The 17,803-nt window shown below is 42.5% G+C and overlaps 1 protein-coding gene across 1 annotated transcript in view; it reads left to right on the forward strand.

Moving 5' to 3' along the window:
• LOC148899900 (ephrin type-A receptor 6-like) overlaps positions 1–17,803 on the forward strand; it is a 49,884-nt gene that overhangs the window by 28,424 nt on the left and 3,657 nt on the right. Inside the window, exons 9-17 of the mRNA XM_088991401.1 lie at positions 2,471–2,626; positions 5,120–5,461; positions 13,431–13,555; positions 13,655–13,817; positions 14,848–14,953; positions 15,503–15,573; positions 16,563–16,688; positions 16,919–17,104; positions 17,196–17,257. Coding sequence (XP_088847527.1) covers positions 2,471–2,626; positions 5,120–5,461; positions 13,431–13,555; positions 13,655–13,817; positions 14,848–14,953; positions 15,503–15,573; positions 16,563–16,688; positions 16,919–17,104; positions 17,196–17,257 — 1,337 coding nt within the window. The remainder of the gene's footprint in view (positions 1–2,470; positions 2,627–5,119; positions 5,462–13,430; positions 13,556–13,654; positions 13,818–14,847; positions 14,954–15,502; positions 15,574–16,562; positions 16,689–16,918; positions 17,105–17,195; positions 17,258–17,803) is intronic.

Consider the following 17,803-nt stretch of genomic DNA (forward strand, 5'->3'; position numbering starts at 1 on the left):
CGGCCGACTAACCTTGAAAGTTTTAAATATGACAACCAGCAGCACATTTGCTGACATTTTACAAATCACCGCCGCCTCCGCGCGGACATCTCTGGACTCGTTTGTATTATTTCCAGGGGGTGGAAGAGCCACTTTGTCACGCACCTGTCGTTTTTTTTTTTTTTTTGCGCGCCGAATGCCGAGCGGTTGCAGAACGGACGTCCGTGAGCGATTATTATGAGACCGGAGAAGGCTGATAAATACTGCGGCGTTTCCGTAAAAGGCTATTTGGGATATGGAAGTCTAATTAGTTGTATCAGCATGACTTAATGTGCCCCGAGAGTCAGGCCAAAAGTTTACCGCAGCTGTCGGCCTTGCTGTGGATAGTTGCCGGCCTGGTTTCTCAATTAGCGCAAACGGAATGAGGAGGGGGGGGGGAGGGGAGGGATAGCCGGCTAATTGCCTTCATTTGTTAGTTCCGTTGCTAATTTAGCTTGCGTCTTGTCCTTTCCAGAAGTCCCCTAACCCTCTTTTTCATTCCTAAAGCTCAGACGTAGCGCAGGTAATGAAGGCCTGCGCTAAATTAACATGCCCGGCCGGCACGGTTACAGTTGAAGCCTTCGCGCTGTCATTTATTTTTATGGAGCGAAAGAAGACTCTCGGTAGACCCGCTTGAAAATTCACACGCAAACTCAAACGCAAAAGCGCAGTAATTACAAAGAGCCGACGGTCATTACGTGGGACGCCGTCTCATATCGCCGTTATTGCCCGTTGACGTTGAAAAACAGTTGGACAGCCCTGCCGTGGATCACTCTTTCTATAGTTCAGAAATAATCATGAGAATAAATAAAATACAATTCCATATAGAATAGAATAAATAACATACAATTGAGATAAGCACCTGTTGTAATTCCTAATTGTAATATCGGTGACATCAGTCCAATTTGTATTTGAACATGTCATGAATCGCCAAGCCTCCCGTTTTGCCTTTGAATCAGACATTTAGTTGAAATTAAGAAATAGAATCATCATTGGTGAACTTTTACAGTGTGGGGGGGGATGAGGGAAAACCCCCCCCAGCGCACTTTGCAAATAGTTGCAGGAAGTTTAGGCGTGAACTTGCGATGACTTCTGGTTTTCATTTTGGAACGCTGCTTCAAAGCGAGCTGTGATCAAAGCTGTCTGAGAGGCAGCGTGGGGAACCAGCGAGAGCCGGAGGGGTCGGGGGGCGGGCGGCGGATCGTATGAGTCGATGTGTGAGAGCAAGGGAGAAAAAGAGAGATAGCATGAATAGGGAAAACCCCCAGCGCCGCTTCCATATACGTATGAGCACAGCTTCTCTCCCAACATGTCCGCCTCCCGTCAGCCGAAACAGAGGGCCAGGATGGGGGGGGGGGGGGGGGGGGGTCCTGATCACGCCCCCCTTTCCAAGCCCGTCGCATGGCGACGCACTGTTTTGACATCTTATTCCATTCCTCTCTCTCATTCAGCGTCAGCCACCGGAGGATTGGCTTCTATCGTGACCTAGATAAGGCTACAAAACATGGTAGCTAGCGCTAAGGCTTATTTGTTCCATATCCGTTCATCACAGCGGCATCAACGACGAGGGGGGGGGGGGAGGCGAGCTAATAGACGTGTCTTTTGGAACATGACTGGAATGCCAACATCGATGTAAAATAAAAACCCGCCAGCATGCCAAGAGATGACTGGTTTTCACATCCAACTATTCTCTGACGCCGTTTTTCTGATGTCAGTTAGGAAACGAAAAAGTGACGTTGGTTGTCCTTTAACGTCAGGTTATTATTATGCTAATAGCTTTTTAACACCCATCAACACATGCATGATGCTCCAAATTTTTTGCCAAATGCAAGTGTCCAAACTACTATTTATGCCCACTTTCTTTTTCAGGGATAAAATAAGATGATACCTCCGGTTTGAAAAGCAATCACACTTTTCCGAGAAAATCTACGAACCCGTTGTGGTGTTTGCGCGCGGCTTTGTTCTCCCGCGTGTGTGGAAAACATCCCAGCATCACGGGATGAGTATTTGTGGCTGGGAGTAAAATATCCCTGCAATATTCAGATGGAGCGCCATGAATTTTACATTAGCTTTTCAAGGTCTAGCCCGACTTTTTATAGACTCCATTATAACGCCTTGTGACACAAGTTTGGGGCTTCCTGCAGCAAAAAAAAAAAACAAAAGCCAAAAAATTGCCAGACGACTTTTCACTATATTGGGCCATAAAAGAAGAAGGTCCTCAAGGGATTTCCATCCAAAAAAAGTGAGGATCCACAGGTAACAGCGCTACTACTCAATGTCTTTATTCTAAACGCGGGTCAGACGTTATTAATTTTATGACAGAAGCTGCGGGCCGAATGAAAATTAACCACGGGCCGCATTTGGCCCCCGGGCCGGAATTTGGACATCCTTGTTCAAGAGTTTTTTTTCATGACAGTTCCCGTTTTGCCGTATTTTCCTCTTCCTTTCCCAGCTTGTCAACCCGGTTTCTTCAAAGCGAGTGCGGGTCATGTGAAATGCCCCCAGTGTCCTCCCCACAGTTCCAGCCATGACCAAGCCGCAACCATGTGCCACTGCGAAAAAGGCTTCTACAGGGCCAACAAGGACCCCTCAACCATGGCTTGTACAAGTAGGTACAGTTGAAAGAACATTTCATTTTTTTCACTATTTTTAGTCGCAAAATAGATAGCTCGCTAACGAAATAGCAACACCATCTGGACAGACAGAAAAAAAATCTCTCTACTTCCGTCTCTCTCTCTCTTTCTTTTTCATAGTTAGATAAATAGCTAGCAATCTAGCTAAATAGCGAAGTAGCTACCTCGCGCTTGACCACACCATCCTGCCAGTCAGAGAGAAAGTCTCTCTCTCTTTTATAGTTTGCGAAATAACTAGCTCTCTAGCTAGCTAAATAGCAAAATAGCTACCTAGCGCTCATCCACGCCATCCAGACAGTAAGAGAGAAAAAGTCTCTCTCTTTTTAATAGTTAGCTAAACAGCTAGCTAGCTATCTAAACAGCAAAAACCTAGCCTTCGACCTCACCGTCCAGCCAGTCAGATAGAAACGGTCTCTCTCTCTCTCTCTCTTTTGTAGTTACATTAATAGCGAGCTAGCTAACGAGCCAGCTAATGAGCTAAATATCTATCTAGCTAGCTAGCTAAATAGCAGAATAGCTACCCAACCTTCGACCCCATGAGCCAGCCAGAGAGAAAAGGTCTCTCTCTCTCTCTCTCTCTCTCCTCTCTCTCTCTCTCTCTCTCTCTCTCTCTCTCTCTCTCTCTCTCTCGTAGTTAGATAAATAAGATAAATTTCCCCATTGCGGGACGAATAAAGGTATTCTGATTCTGATTCTGATTCTGAAATAGCGAGCCAGCTAAATAGCGAAATAGCTCCCTAGTACTCGACGACACCATCCAGACAGACAGAGAGAAAAAGTCTCACTTTCTCGCTTTTTGCAATCCCCCCCCCCCCCTCCATCTGCTTCACGTTTGTGTTTCTCACATCCTTTTGGCACGGCTCCGATTGCGACGCATCGCAACCAATGCGTCTTCATTATGGCCCCGGCGTGTTTGAATGTGTTTTTATCATTTCCACCCACAGTTCTGGAATAATATCCCGAAGCGTCTGACCACCAGGCACCCACCAACTCACCCACACGCGGCACTAAAATAGACGCTGGCCGCTTTAGTTGTTTTCACGTTGCCAAATGAGATACTTCATCACGAAGAAGCTTCACGGGTGTATTTATTGCTCAGGTGTCAAATTAGCCTGCTAGTTGCTCACAGGCCTCGCTTTCTTTTATTTTGTGCGGGTGAGTCGTTGGCTACAAGAACCTCCTCGGCGCATCACTTTTAAACTCTTCTCGTACTTTACTTACTGAGAAAAAAAAAAAAAAACACCATACGCGTATATAATATTTCATTGCACAATTTTATGAACAAAATTTCACATGTAAACATAAATACTTTGAACGAGTTACACCATATTTCTAGCAATAATCAAGTACATTCATACCTCAGCTTACAAACTTAATTTTAAACCCACCTATTTAACAAGTTGTGTCCATAATTTGTAAAATGGCTTCAAATGACTTCTACTGAGCGTATTTGACAAAAGATTCCACCACATATAGCTAGTTATATTTTACGTTTTAAGACTCGCGTTGTAAATTACGGAAGTCTTGTTTTTGAGTTGGTCACGAGTCCGTACGTGACGTCACTGAAGGAACATCCCTGACCGAGAAAGGACACACAATGCATTTTGTGGTACTTTGTTTGGTCTGAAAACTTTGTGTTGATGGTGAAATTAGAAGGAAAACACATAAATGGTGAATCGTTGTATGTTACACCGAGACAACTCTTTGACTTTCGCTGACAAAAATTCCAAGCTGTAAAATCAACCCATTTTCCAACGGAGCTCTGCCGCCATTTTGTGCATTTTCTGGGACGCTACACATCAGTCTTGATGCCTCAAAATGGCATGGACTAAATTCTTGAATCGATTGCAAACATGTATGCTTTCCTCTTCAGAACCATTTGAATCCTATTCATAACTGGATGAGTCACAAGAAAGCATCTTCTCCCAATCGGAAGCCATTGTTTTGATTCTGCAGCAATGCAAGACGTCTTGGTGTGACGTCACGAACTGGGGGTGGCACTTTCTGATACTGGCCACTTCCGGTTTGAAGTACTTTTTAGACACTTGAAGCCATTTTTATTGGTGTTTTTTACATTTGAATGAAAATATCAGCCTGCGTGTTTTTGGTATTTTAGATGCTATCAATCGTTTTTCTGATGTCAGTTAAAAAACAAAAAAGTGACGTCGGTTGTCCTTTAAAATGGCATTTTCTCTTTCTCTTGTTTCTATTTATAATTGTATTGTATTTTTCGTATTCTTTTTGTGAGTTGTACGCCCGCCGTAAAAGTTGCACGCCCCGGGCGTCCACCCGGACGTTATTTCGGACGCTGGTATTATCATTCTAAAGTTGCGTGTCTGTCGTCAGCCTGTTGCGAACATGCTCTCGATGAGAGCGAACAAGAACATCCGTTGTAGGAAGTTGTGGCGACGCCATGCGCGGTTCTCGCCGTGATACGACGACATGACGTCTGTTCTTGTTCCTGGCAGGGCCTCCATCGCCACCCAGGAACCTGCTGTCCTTAATCAATGACACGGCCCTTTTCCTGCAGTGGATGCCTCCCAGCGACACGGGAGGCCGCGGTGACATCACCTACAATATCCTGTGCCAGCGCTGCGACGGCGGCGGCGGCGGGATGCAGTGCGATCCATGCGAAGCAGACCTGAGATTTATTCCTCGGCCATTAGGCCTGACTGGGAATTCGGTGGCCATACTTGATTACGCCACGCCGGCTAACTATACTTTCACGGTGGAAGCCGTGAATGGAGTATCCGGGCTTGGCGTGGCGGCACGTGCGCTGATCAACGTCACCGTCAATACTCACCAAGCCGGTAAGTGTCTCTTTTCCATCGCAAACAAACTTTGGGATTGTCTTCTGTGCGCTTCGAACTTACCGGAGTACAATTGCCATTCATTGGTATGCCATCCACTATTTGAGAATTGTACAATATGCTCTGGATGGAAATTGGTCGAGCATCTGTTTGGGGGCGGGGCTACCCGTGAACACATTCTGACCACGCCCCTAGCCACTCCCACACCTATTTGTGATATTTCTGCCATTTTTGCATCAATATAACCAACGCTTTAGCTTGTGAACTTTTCACCTTCCGAACGGTAAATTTGCCAGAATGTAATCTTGGCATACAAAGTATTTTTTGGGAGAAACACGGAGCGCCACAATGAGTGATGTGGCGTTCGCTAATGAGCCGCTTCTTGGAGCTGGATCTCTGAAGTGAACGAGCAGCTGGAAATGGCAGCCGACCTTTTTTTTGTCCTCTATTCGTCGCCCCCCGTCTTCGGTTAAAGCCGCACGTGATTGGTCAAAATCCGTGCTGCGGGGAGGGGTTACAGAAACACAGAGCTGCACATGAACAGAAAAGGCAGACGACAGAGCTTGAAACAAAACAAAAGTTAAAAGGTGAGAACATGGATAGAAAATTGTCAAATTGAGACTCGTTTCAACTTTAATGATAGTTCAAAGGGAGAGTGTAGACTGCAAGGTTAAAATATCCCATCAATCAGGCTCCACAAAATGCTCAGTACGCCTTCAAGCGTAATGAAATATTCCGCATAGGGCCTAATACAAATGTAGCCGCGCAACTGGGTCGCCATTTTCGGTAGCCCGGAAATCACACTCATGAATATTAATGCCGAAATGTTTGTTTGGCGTGACATATGTATGCCATTAGTGCTGGTAGACGTTTACATATTTGTTGTGTACACATAGTTGCTCTCTTGAGCTTTCATGTTTTCGTTTGCCGAGGTTCCGCTTTCTCTTTTGTTCCGTTCATGTCAAAAAGGCGAAGGCCATTTGGGGCGCGTGGCTCGCTCGGCCATTTTGACGCTTTTGAGACTTTGTCTTCATTTGCGGACGGAGCCCCGCCGATCTGAGCTCACGCGCACGGCGCCAGTCCTCACTGCTGCTTTGGAATTAGGAACCCAAAGTTCACTGGACATTTTAGGATGTTTGTTAAAAGTGCCTTGCATGCTGGGTCCGAGAGGACAGTCATTTCAGCTGTGCTGTATGTCATGCATATTAGCGTATTTGACAATAAAGATGACTTTGACTTTGAACTGGCTTTTCTGTGGAGATAAATAGAGATTGAATCATGGATAAATCAGCAGAAACTGCGCAAACGCTGCGGAGAGTTGATGAATCAATTATCAAGGCGCTTTTCCTTTTTTTGATTGTGCAAGAAATTCACAGCACGCCTAAAACTGATGTCACAATTAACTCATTCACTGCCATTCACAGTTTGATCATCATCATAATAATAATAATAATTGTGTAAGTGCCTTTCAGACCACCCAAGGACACTTTACAATTAAAAGAACAATACACAGAACAATGAAACCATAAATAAATGATGAATAATATAAATAATTTATTCATGAATTGAAAATATGACGTAGAGATCCATTCCCGAATTTGTTCTGGTTTTGTTTTTTCATGCTTGGGTACCAATAAAGCACTGGCCCTGGCCTCTGGCAATGGTTTTTTTCTTCTTTTCCACAAGGGGGCAACATTTCCCTTTTTTTCTTTGTTTTTTTGCGCTTTGTTCCAGCTTGCATTGTATTTTGGACAGCCACCCTCATTTCAAGCTTAGATAAGTCCAGACCCATATATCTTAGGAATGAACTTTTTTTCTGATGAAAAAAGAGAGTCTAACGCTGTATTGAATGTTTAATTAGTCCTAAAAAAAACTCAAAATTCTGTGGGTCCTGCAATTTGAGTGAGAATGACAACAACCCTGGCAATGCAGTAGACACATTTTTGAAGTGAATGAGTGAAAATGCTTTTTATTTATTTCAGTGCCAAAGATCGACATTGAACTTTATATCGGCTTTAAATGGAATGAAAGGATGTGAAAATTAAGGCGCATGTTTACGATTGTATATTTCTTCTGCTTTTGGGTTATCATCGCATGGAAAGCAGATGGATGTCAGATATGTTATGTGTGTCACGAAGCATCCCGAGGCCATCAGACTGGCAGGAAAAAAAGTTAATCTGTGGAGAGGTGAAGCGGCCCCCGGGAGCGGGAGATGTTCCCATTAGGGGGCCCACATAGGATTAACTTGTCAAACCGCTTCCACTCAATTTACATATACACACGCACACACACGCGCACCCCCCACACAGGTTCAGTCATTGACACTTTCCGCACTCACCACTGACAGTCTTGCATATATATAGTAAGACAGCAGCCCACCTGCTTTTTGTATTAGCATATCAGATATTGTGTATATATACATACATACAGTATATACAGTGATACCTCCGTTTACAAACTTAATTGGTTCCCAGAAAGTGTGTGTAAGGCCAAAAGTGTGTCTTCCAAACAATAATTTCCCATAGGAAACCATTAAAAATGAGAATCATCCGTTTCCAGGTCCCCAAAAACATAATTTCCGACTAAATAAGCCTTAAAACTACACAACATAGACCTTATTGTATGTATAATAAATGTGCTATTGTATTGTAATTAAAGAAATAAACTGTACTGCATAATAAAGTCATTTTATTGACCTTTGTGATGGTCGTTGATGTAGTTGCCTCGTGATGATATCCGAGTGAAGTTGCCGTGCTTTCTCTGCGATAATACCCTCACTCACACTATCCCCTGCTAGCTGCTTTTCGTTCATCCAAATCAACAGAAGTTTTTCAACGTCTTCTATTGCCTGTGACCGTTACTTAGACAACACGGAAACACCCTTAGCCACACGTAGCAATGGTCAACTTAGCATACTGGTACTGGGATGCTAAGTCACACAAATGCACACCTCATTCGTATTTTTCCATGATCTCCTTCTGCTTGACCGTAATTTTCTTTTGTTTCTTCGTTGGCTTAACACTAGTCTGTGGTGGGGTCTTTTTCGGTCCCATAATAGCAGAAGTACTCCACGCGATAGCAAACCACGTCTGCACTCAAAGGGGGTGTGGAACACTAGTCCGCCAACCACCGTGGCGCTTTTTGGTGTTCTTTCGCCGAAAACTAGTTCATATGCCAAGATTATATTCTCGCGAATTTAATGTTTGTAAGGTGAAAAGTTATGAGCTAAAGTGGTCGTAAAATGAGGTATCACTGTTTTTACTAATTCCACATGTTGCGCCATTTTGTTGTGTTTCGCACCATTTTATTTTATTTTTTTCCACCATGGCTGACCGAAATATGCACGCACGATATTGAACAAAATGCAAATGATACACCATGATCAATTGCTCTTATCCAAGAATATTCAGTTTGCCAACCTGACTGAAATTCACATGTATATCTTTGTTTTTTTTGTTTTGTTTTTTTGCATGACGCTTTGGGCTCTCGCTGCTACTATCCGCCATCTTTATTCGTTTGTTGTTGTCCAGCGTATGAATGAGATCACGTGACCTGCTGGATGAGAGCTATTCTCAATTCTCATTTTTTGAGCGCCGGCAGAAAATGACGCCGATTGAGGCTATTTGTACTTTGGTCACTTTCCAAATCGGGACGAACGGTGTTGTTGCGAAATGGTGAAAAATGAGAGGGGCAAATAAAATGACTTTGTAGATGGGCGTGTTGTAGATTTGGCTCTCTAATCATGAGGTGTGAGTATTGTGGTCAAAATCGGGAGTCTCCCGACCAAATGGTGAGACGTAAAGGACAACCGACGTCACTTTTTTGTTTCCTAACTGACATCAGAAAAACGTTTGAGAGCATCTAAAGTACCCAAAACACGCAGTATGATATTTATAGTCATATGCAAAACACCAATAAAAATGACTTCAAGTACTTCAATTTGAAACAGGAAGTGGCCAGTTTCAGAAGGTCCCGCCCCCTTGTTCGTGACGTCACGCCAAGACGTCTTGCCTTGCTGGAGAATCAAAACAATGGCTTCAGATTGGGAGGAGATGCTTTCTTGTTATTATGGACACAAGTTGTCCAGAGACGTCGGATGTCCTTTAACCTGTATGCAAGACACAGAGCAGTGACACTTTGACAAGTGTTCTGCATTCCAGAGGGGTTGACGTGTCTGATGTGACTTTCCGACGTGGTCGGCATACTAAAATAAATGCAGACGTGTAGCGCGTAGCTTTTGCAAGCAATCGCATCAACCGGACGCCCGGAATGAAGGCAACAAATACATCCAAAAATAGTCCCCATTGGCATATACACATATGTCTATACGTTGCCTGCTATGATTCAAATGCGGCGGAAAGTTTCACAGTTTTGTTTATGAGGTTGCTAGCTTGACGTGAGCGAATGGCCGCTTCTCAATGCATTAGTGCCACGAGAGAACGAGTGCAGGACAAACGCATTCAACAGTGAACGGCGCGCTCCTTCGCAATAGACTCCTTCCATTATTGCTCAGCAAAGCGTTATTCAAGCCTCAAATTTCCCCCCACTGCCAAGGGGGCGCACGCTAGCAGAGGCGGCGCAGTCATCGCGTCGTTTATGGATTGAAACGAGTCATGACGGGCATGGAAACGTCGGAATCGCTCTCCGTTTGAGTCATGGTTGAATTTAAAATGGCACACGTCAAATCTTTTGAGAGGTCGAATCAACTTGCAACTTGAGTAGGGAAGCCCAGACTTCCCTCTCCCCGGCCACTTCTCACTGTTCCCTGAGGATCCCGAGGTGTTCCCAGACCACCTGGGTGTCTCTCCTGGGTTGACCAGGGTCACCGGGGAGGCATCTGGGAGGCGGTCCAAACAGATACCCGAGCCACTTCATCTCGTTCCTCTCCAATAGTTGTGAAGAGGAAAGCATACATGTTTGCAATCGATTCAAGAAGTCCTTCCGTATCAATTCCAGCTGTCTGGACTCCAATGTAGCGCCCAGACAATGCACAAGATGGCGCACAAGCTCCGTTGGAAATGGGCTGATTTGTCCGCTGGGAATTGGTGTCAACTTTCACCTTCTTTATGCGCGTTACCGCCATTGGCTGCGGCACACAACGATTCACCATCGCGTTATTGATGCCGTTTTCCTTGTAATTTTGCCATCAACGCTGTGTTTTCAGACAAAAAGAAGTCCTCAAAATGTATTGTGTGTCAGGGGGCGTTCCCTCCGTGACGTCACTTAGGGCATCGGCATCAAGTGGTAAACAAGACTTCCGGAATATTCAGCGTGAGTCTTAAAAGGTCAAATCTAGCGACATGCGGTGGAATCTTTGTCATTTCAAGTCTTTTGACAAATGATGGACGCAACTTGTTCGGGGGTGTCGGTTGGCCTTTAAATAAAAGAATAATGCAGATAATGAAATCAAATAATATGTCGACAGCAGTTATAAAATATCAGGCCCCATGTGCATCCCACCCGTTCACACCTGCGCTGCAGCTGCCCACTGCAGTTCACAGCCCCCCCCCCCCCCCCCCCTTCCTTCCTTAGGCTTCCTTATCCCTAGTGGGAACCAAGCCAAGAATGTAATCTCATGTTATATATGGACAAAGTTTCAACTAACAAAGTTGTGTCCCCTTTTTCTTCTCAACGTAATGCGTTGTCCTTATTGTGTGTGTGTGTGTGGGGGGGGGGTTACTTTGTTTCTCTCAAGGCACTCCCGCTTTTCTCCGGTGGGCTGCCTTTTGTTTTCATCTTCCTTTGGGAATAAGGCTTTCTCTGCTCAGAAGCTGTGGAGATCCAACCCTCACGGGAGCGTCTTCACAGCTTTCCCTCCTTGGCTTCTTCTTTCCTCTCTCAGCCGCTGCCCTTTCCGTAGATTGTCACCATTATCTCCGTCTAGAGACGCTGTTGGAGGAAGTGACCATTTCATTCATCCTCGCGCCGTTTGGCATCTTTGAAGCTTGACTGCATTTGTCTTTGGGCTTTCTGCTGCCGTTCGCTCCTTAAAATGGCGATCGATGGGTGCTCATCTATCAAAGAGCTTGTGGGACAAGTACTGCAGGCTGCAGTACATTTTGGAGAGGCAACTGTAGATCCCTGTGCTCACTATCTATTCCAAGACCCCCACCCTTCTTTGGATAGATGGGAATTTTCAAAATGTCATAAGCGCACTAACGGAGAAATGACGTGTGATATGACATTTGGCGACGTCCATCTCAAACAGGGTGCCTTATCGCGCACTTCTAACTCACTTCTCACTAGCTTCGCATGCAAAATTCCGTTTATTTACTTATTCGTGTGTTTATTTTTTATTTATTTTTTTTTATCTGGATATGTATCCATTTAGTTATTTATGTAATTATCTAATTATTTAGCAGTTTATTTCTATGGATATTTATTTATTTATTTATTTAGTTAGTGCGCCTTGTGTTTGCCCAATGACAGCTGGGATAGGTGCCAACGCGCCCCGCGGCAGAAAGATAGAGAGATTTTTATATACAGATGTTAATGTTAAAAATGGGTGAAAATAAAAGTTTGTTTTTATAGAATTTTACACATGACCTGCTCTATTATTAAGTTTTTATCCAGCTTATGCAATGAAATCGTTAAAAAGTTCTTTTCTCAACTTTGAACGGATTAAGATTTTTTTCATTGATTTTAATGGAAAGTGCCGTTTCGGTTTTGGAACAGGTTTCTGAAACGGATTACGGTCGAAAACCGATGTATCACTGTATTTCTATCAAGTGGAAGAAAGCTTCATTCGTCACGTACCTGATTAGTCCTCATTTAGCACCTCGGGCATGACCTTTGAAGCAGTCAGCAGCCCACTTGTGAATTCCATGCTCACGCTACCACTTTTGCTCCTCCTCCTGCTCGATTTGACTTGAAAATGGCGGCGGAGTCGGCGGTGTAGTTGCTGAACTATGAAGCATCCTGTCGGCTGGAAATTTTTCACGACAAGATGTCAAGTGTGCGTCTGCTTGCGACTTAGAAGCTCTCTCTCTCTCAAGAGCTGATTTGTGGCTTTTGGCCTTTGGCATCTTCCATGAAAAAAAAATGAAAATATGAATGCCGCTCCAGGCCCGATTTTACCTCAAGTCATCAACTCCTGAAAGGCATTTGGATGTTTTAGTTTGCTTCTAATCAGTGAAGACTTGACGAATAATTGATGGTTATTTTTTGGGGGGTTCTCATCAATATTGTCCTTCTTTCTATTTTTGCATCTTCATCAAAAATAAATAAATCAACACAAAATGTTAAGATTGACGACAGTCCCTGAACAAATTATATACAGCCTTTTTCTTCATTACGGTCAGTCATATTATTTAACATTGTGTGTTGTATATACTCAATGTTATTTTCTTTTCTTTTATTTTACATACATACATCAACACAAAGTTCTGCAAGCAAGCAGATGATTTTATTGTGTTCAAACAGTGGATGAAATAATGTTGAGTCCAATCATTTTTCCTTTCTATGTTCCAGGATCACGTTTTTGTCTGGGGCATTTATGTGTGCATTTATTTTCAATTGATGAAAATCATTTTTTTTTCTTCTGATGTCTGAAGAGGCTTCAGAAAAGCTTTGGTGAAACCACCTGACGAAAGCCCTCTCGAGTCCATGAATAATATCTGAAGCGGGCTTCTTAAGACACGTTTGCAGACTACAGTCGCTTTTCCTGCTTTAGATGTCTTCTTTCAACTTTTTTTGGTCAATATTGACTCCATTTGTGCTGATATTTCACATACTTCAAATTGGTCTATCATGCCAAGCATTTTGGACAGCACCAATCAAGTCCAACTCTCAAGCCAATGTCTTCATTTAAAAACAAAAACCAAAATGTGAGCTTGGTGGTGAAAGTCCTGAGACGTCAAGTGATGGCTACACCTTGGAGTGAATCATTGGGGTCAATATCGATCGCCCCGTCGGGTGAATGTGTGGCTGACCTCAGGTGAGTCACCTGTGGTCCCCCACGTGTCCTTAGGTCCTGCCCCGGTGGGCGTCATCAAGAAGGACTGGTCCTCTGATAACAGCATCGCCCTCTCCTGGACAGAAGAGGAACATCCGCCATTAGACATTGTCGACTATGAAGTCAAATACTATGAAAAGGTGATTGATTCCTCGCTCGGTTTTAGGCTCTATACTTGCTGGACATGTTTTTTCTCAATGTTTGGTTCCTCCGATTTTTTATTTATTTTATTTATTTAGGAACAAGAGCAGCTGAGCTACTCGTCCACACGAACTAAGAATCCGAGCGTGGTGGTCACAGGACTCAGAGCTTCCAGCGTTTACGTCTTCCACGTCCGCGCCCGAACAACCGCCGGCTACACCGCGTACAGCTCCAACTTTGAGTTTTCCACTTCAGCCCAAGGTATCAAATATTCCATGAACATTTCCTTTCATTTCCATTCAACACCCTCCCCCCCCCCAGTCAATACACACAATATTATGTCAATTTGCAACGTGACAGTTGCAAATAAAATAAATAAATAGTACGGGCAGGACAGCCATTGTATTATAGCTACTGTACATTTTGAGGGATGTCTTTTTTGGTGTGTTTTAGAAGTGCACCATATACATTCCTAATATCTGTTCCAGCCATGGAACTACACTGCAATTTTTTGGCTTGAATTTTCTGCATCTAAATTCCTCGAGTGGTTGCACAAAAATCAAATCACATCAACTTTTGAGGTAATATATTCATCTACTTCAAATAGTATATACAAATTCTGATGACTACATATCGTTTAACACCCGACATAGGTTTAGGTTGACACACCGTTGTTTTTCAGTGTAAATACACTCATCCAAATTTTATGAAGGCCAAAACGTGAACATATACAAAAAAAAAAAAACCAGAAGGCTTCAATTGCCACACACACAAAAAATATTATTTGATAATTTGACAAGTTCAAAATTTTATAATTGCAAAATTTTATTATTTTATAATGTTATCAATGTATTTTATTATTTTATAAATTGATAACATTATAATTGTATTAGTTTATAATTGTATTAGTTTATTATTATTGTATTTCATTATTATTATATTTTAATGTTGTAATAGTTTCATTGTTTTATTGTTTTATTATTTAGTATGTAGTATTTAGAATTTATTATTTAGTATTTAGCATTTATTATTCTAATATGTTATTATTTTATTCATTATTATTAATAATATATTTCATTCTATCATGTTACTATTTTATTTGTGTATTATTTTATGATATTATTTGATAGTTATTATTTTATGAATGTATTATTTTATCATTTTGTTTGTTGATGATTTTTTTGTTTATTTATTGGATTGGATTTGCCTTTATTAGTCTGTCAGTGGAGTGGAGTACATTTCCCAGCAGCAAAGCATGGATCTATTGATCGATCTATGTATTTATTTTCAGATCCCGATGTTGCCGATCAGGGTCAAGTCTTGGTTGTGGTCACCGCATCGGTTGGAGGATTCTCACTCTTGGTCATCCTCACCCTCTTCCTCCTCATTACTGGACGGTGAGACACACTTTATGCCTCTTATCTGCACACACACGTTGTCACGGTGTCACGCTGCAACCAGAAGTCTCCTCATGGACTCTCTTTTTAGCAGAAAGCAGGCAGCCTTATTTTCCAAATGACTGCAGAAATGTTCTGCTTAATTACTCAGCAGCCATTCGATCCATTCCATTCACTTCCTCGCCTCCCCCAGTTAGCGCAGATTGGTGTTGTTATCGAGCCTCGGCTTGGCAGACTTTTGCCATTAGCCGCAGTTCAGAGTAAACAATGAAAAATGGCCGAGGTGCACTCAATAATTTGCTTCAACTTCAGTTGTCTGCGCCATCGGGGCGACAATCTTCTTCAACTGCCTGCAAATAAAGCTGATTCAAACTTCACGATGAAATAGACGCCAAAGTAAAACCGGTCACCAAGGATCCGCCAGCGTCTGTTTTGCGTTTTTTTTTTTTTTTTTTGCTTTGCTAGCGTGAAAGTGAATGACAGCTAAAAAGTGCCAAGTCTTTGCGTTTGTTGTCGTCTTGGATCAGTCAACGTGTCGACGCTCCGCAGGTGTCAGGGTTACATCAAAGCCAGGATGAAGTCGCAGGAAAAGCGGAGGACGCGATTCCGGAGCGCCCACGGTAATGAACAAGCATTCTTTTGTTTCTCAAGTCAAGACGCTTCGCAACTTATGAACGAGATCAATTCCAAACGCTCGTTTGTAAGGTGAATTCGTTCGTAAGTTGATTCTGTGCTATATTTTCTATAGAATGTATGCTTAAGGCTCATACACGTATGTTTAGGATTGATATAAGTATGTTGAAGAACAAAAATGTTCATATGTACCGTTGTTCGTAACTCAAATATTCGTAAGTAGGGGAACGTCTGTACACTTTTGTTTATTTCACTTTTGACAGGCTCCTTTCTTCCTATTTTAATCCACCTTGGTTTTGCTCATTTCTTCCGGTGAAGGTTTAAATCTGAAGTCAGAGTTGATCGATCCCGGCGCACCTCCATCCACTTTCTTCAACTTGCACTGAATCAAAATGCTCATTAACTCCTTCACTGCCATTCACCAATTTATTCGGGAATTGAAAATATGACGTCGAGCGCCATTCCCAAAATTGTTTTGGGTTTTGTTTTTTCATGCTTGGGTGCTGTTAAAGCGCTGACCATGGCCTCTTGCAATGTTTTTTTTTCCACAAGGGGGCAGAATTTCCCGTTTTTCCATGTTAGCGCTGTTAAAGCGCTATATAAACCAATATGTCTGTATTGCATTGTATTTTGTACAGCAGCCCCCATTTCAAGCTCTGATAACTCCAGACCCATATAATTTAGGAGATAACTTTTTCTTTCCAATGAAAGAAGAGAGGCTAAGGTTTCTCACGCTGCGTTGAATGTTAATGTTGTCCTAAAACTCAATATTCTTTTGGTCCTGGAATTTGAGTGACAATGACAAAAACCCTGGCACTGGAGTAGATACCTTTTTGCGCATTGTCTGGCAGTCACTGAGTTAATGTTCTCTGTGCATATATATATATTTATGTATTTTTTAACTTGATGTCATTGTTCCAAGACGTGTGACGCTGTGCGTTTGTTCCATCCCCGCCCCTATACTGTTCCATTCTAGTGCCATTCTGCGGGATGAAGACGTATGTGGATCCCGACACGTATGAAGACCCCACTCGGGCCGTGGAGGAATTTGCCAAAGAGATCGAGCCCTCATCCATATGCATCGACCGCGTGATTGGCACAGGTGATTGGAGATATTCATCGTCCGACCATACCGGGAGTACTCAATTATTGACCAAGGTCCGTATTATCATATCCTGTGTCCACAGTTGGACTGCATACAAAATGCACACGTGAAAATGCGGGTAAAAATGTAAAAGTAGCAAATAAAATCACCATCTGCTGGCAATGGTTTGCCAGAGACATCCATGCGGATGCATGACACGCATTGATCTCAAGTGACTTCTTCCACAGGGGAATTTGGAGAAGTCTGCGGCGGTCGTTTGCGCATCGCCGGAAGGCTGGACGTGGACGTGGCCATCAAAACCCTGAAAGGCGGCTATATGGAACATCAGAGGCGAGATTTTTTACGCGAAGCATCCATCATGGGACAGTTTGACAGCCCCAACATCGTCAGACTCCAGGGAGTGGTCACCAAAAGTAATGCTCTTGTCTATCCGGCAACATGACAACGTGACGCCGCATGTTGATGTCTTTTTGAACTTCTTCAACCTCCGTTCTTGTTCTCCAGGCAGGCCCGTGATGATTGTGCTGGAGTACATGGCAAATGGAGCGCTTGACTCTTTCCTACGGGTGCGAATACACTCACATCAAAAGAAAACAGTACAAAAATTAGATTGACTCCATATATATATATATATATATATATATATATATATATATATATATATATATATATATATATATATATATATATATATATATATATATATATATATATATGGATACTCACACGTTAATCTATTTTTTCTATATTTCTATACTTATTTGAAGCTGCACTTAATATATATATATTAAAATATTTTTAGATACACATTCATATAGATATTAATAATACTTATTTGAAGCTGTATTTATATATGTGCGTATATATAATATTTTTACACACATTTCTATAATTATTTATATATTAATATACTTATTTGAAGCTGCATGTATTAACATAATTATTTAGATCCACATTTCTTGTATGTACAGTAAAGTCTCGTTATATCGATATCGGATATATCGATAGTCCCGGTTATATCGATACTATTTCTATGCACGCACAGAGAAAATTACATGCAAACAGGGTCGGATATATCGATAGTATCGATATTTTTTCCGACTCCCTTGAAT

Source organism: Hippocampus bargibanti, linkage group LG03 (assembly GCF_051943395.1).
Source record: "Hippocampus bargibanti isolate YZ-2025 linkage group LG03, ASM5194339v1, whole genome shotgun sequence".
Lineage (NCBI taxonomy): Eukaryota > Metazoa > Chordata > Actinopteri > Syngnathiformes > Syngnathidae > Hippocampus > Hippocampus bargibanti.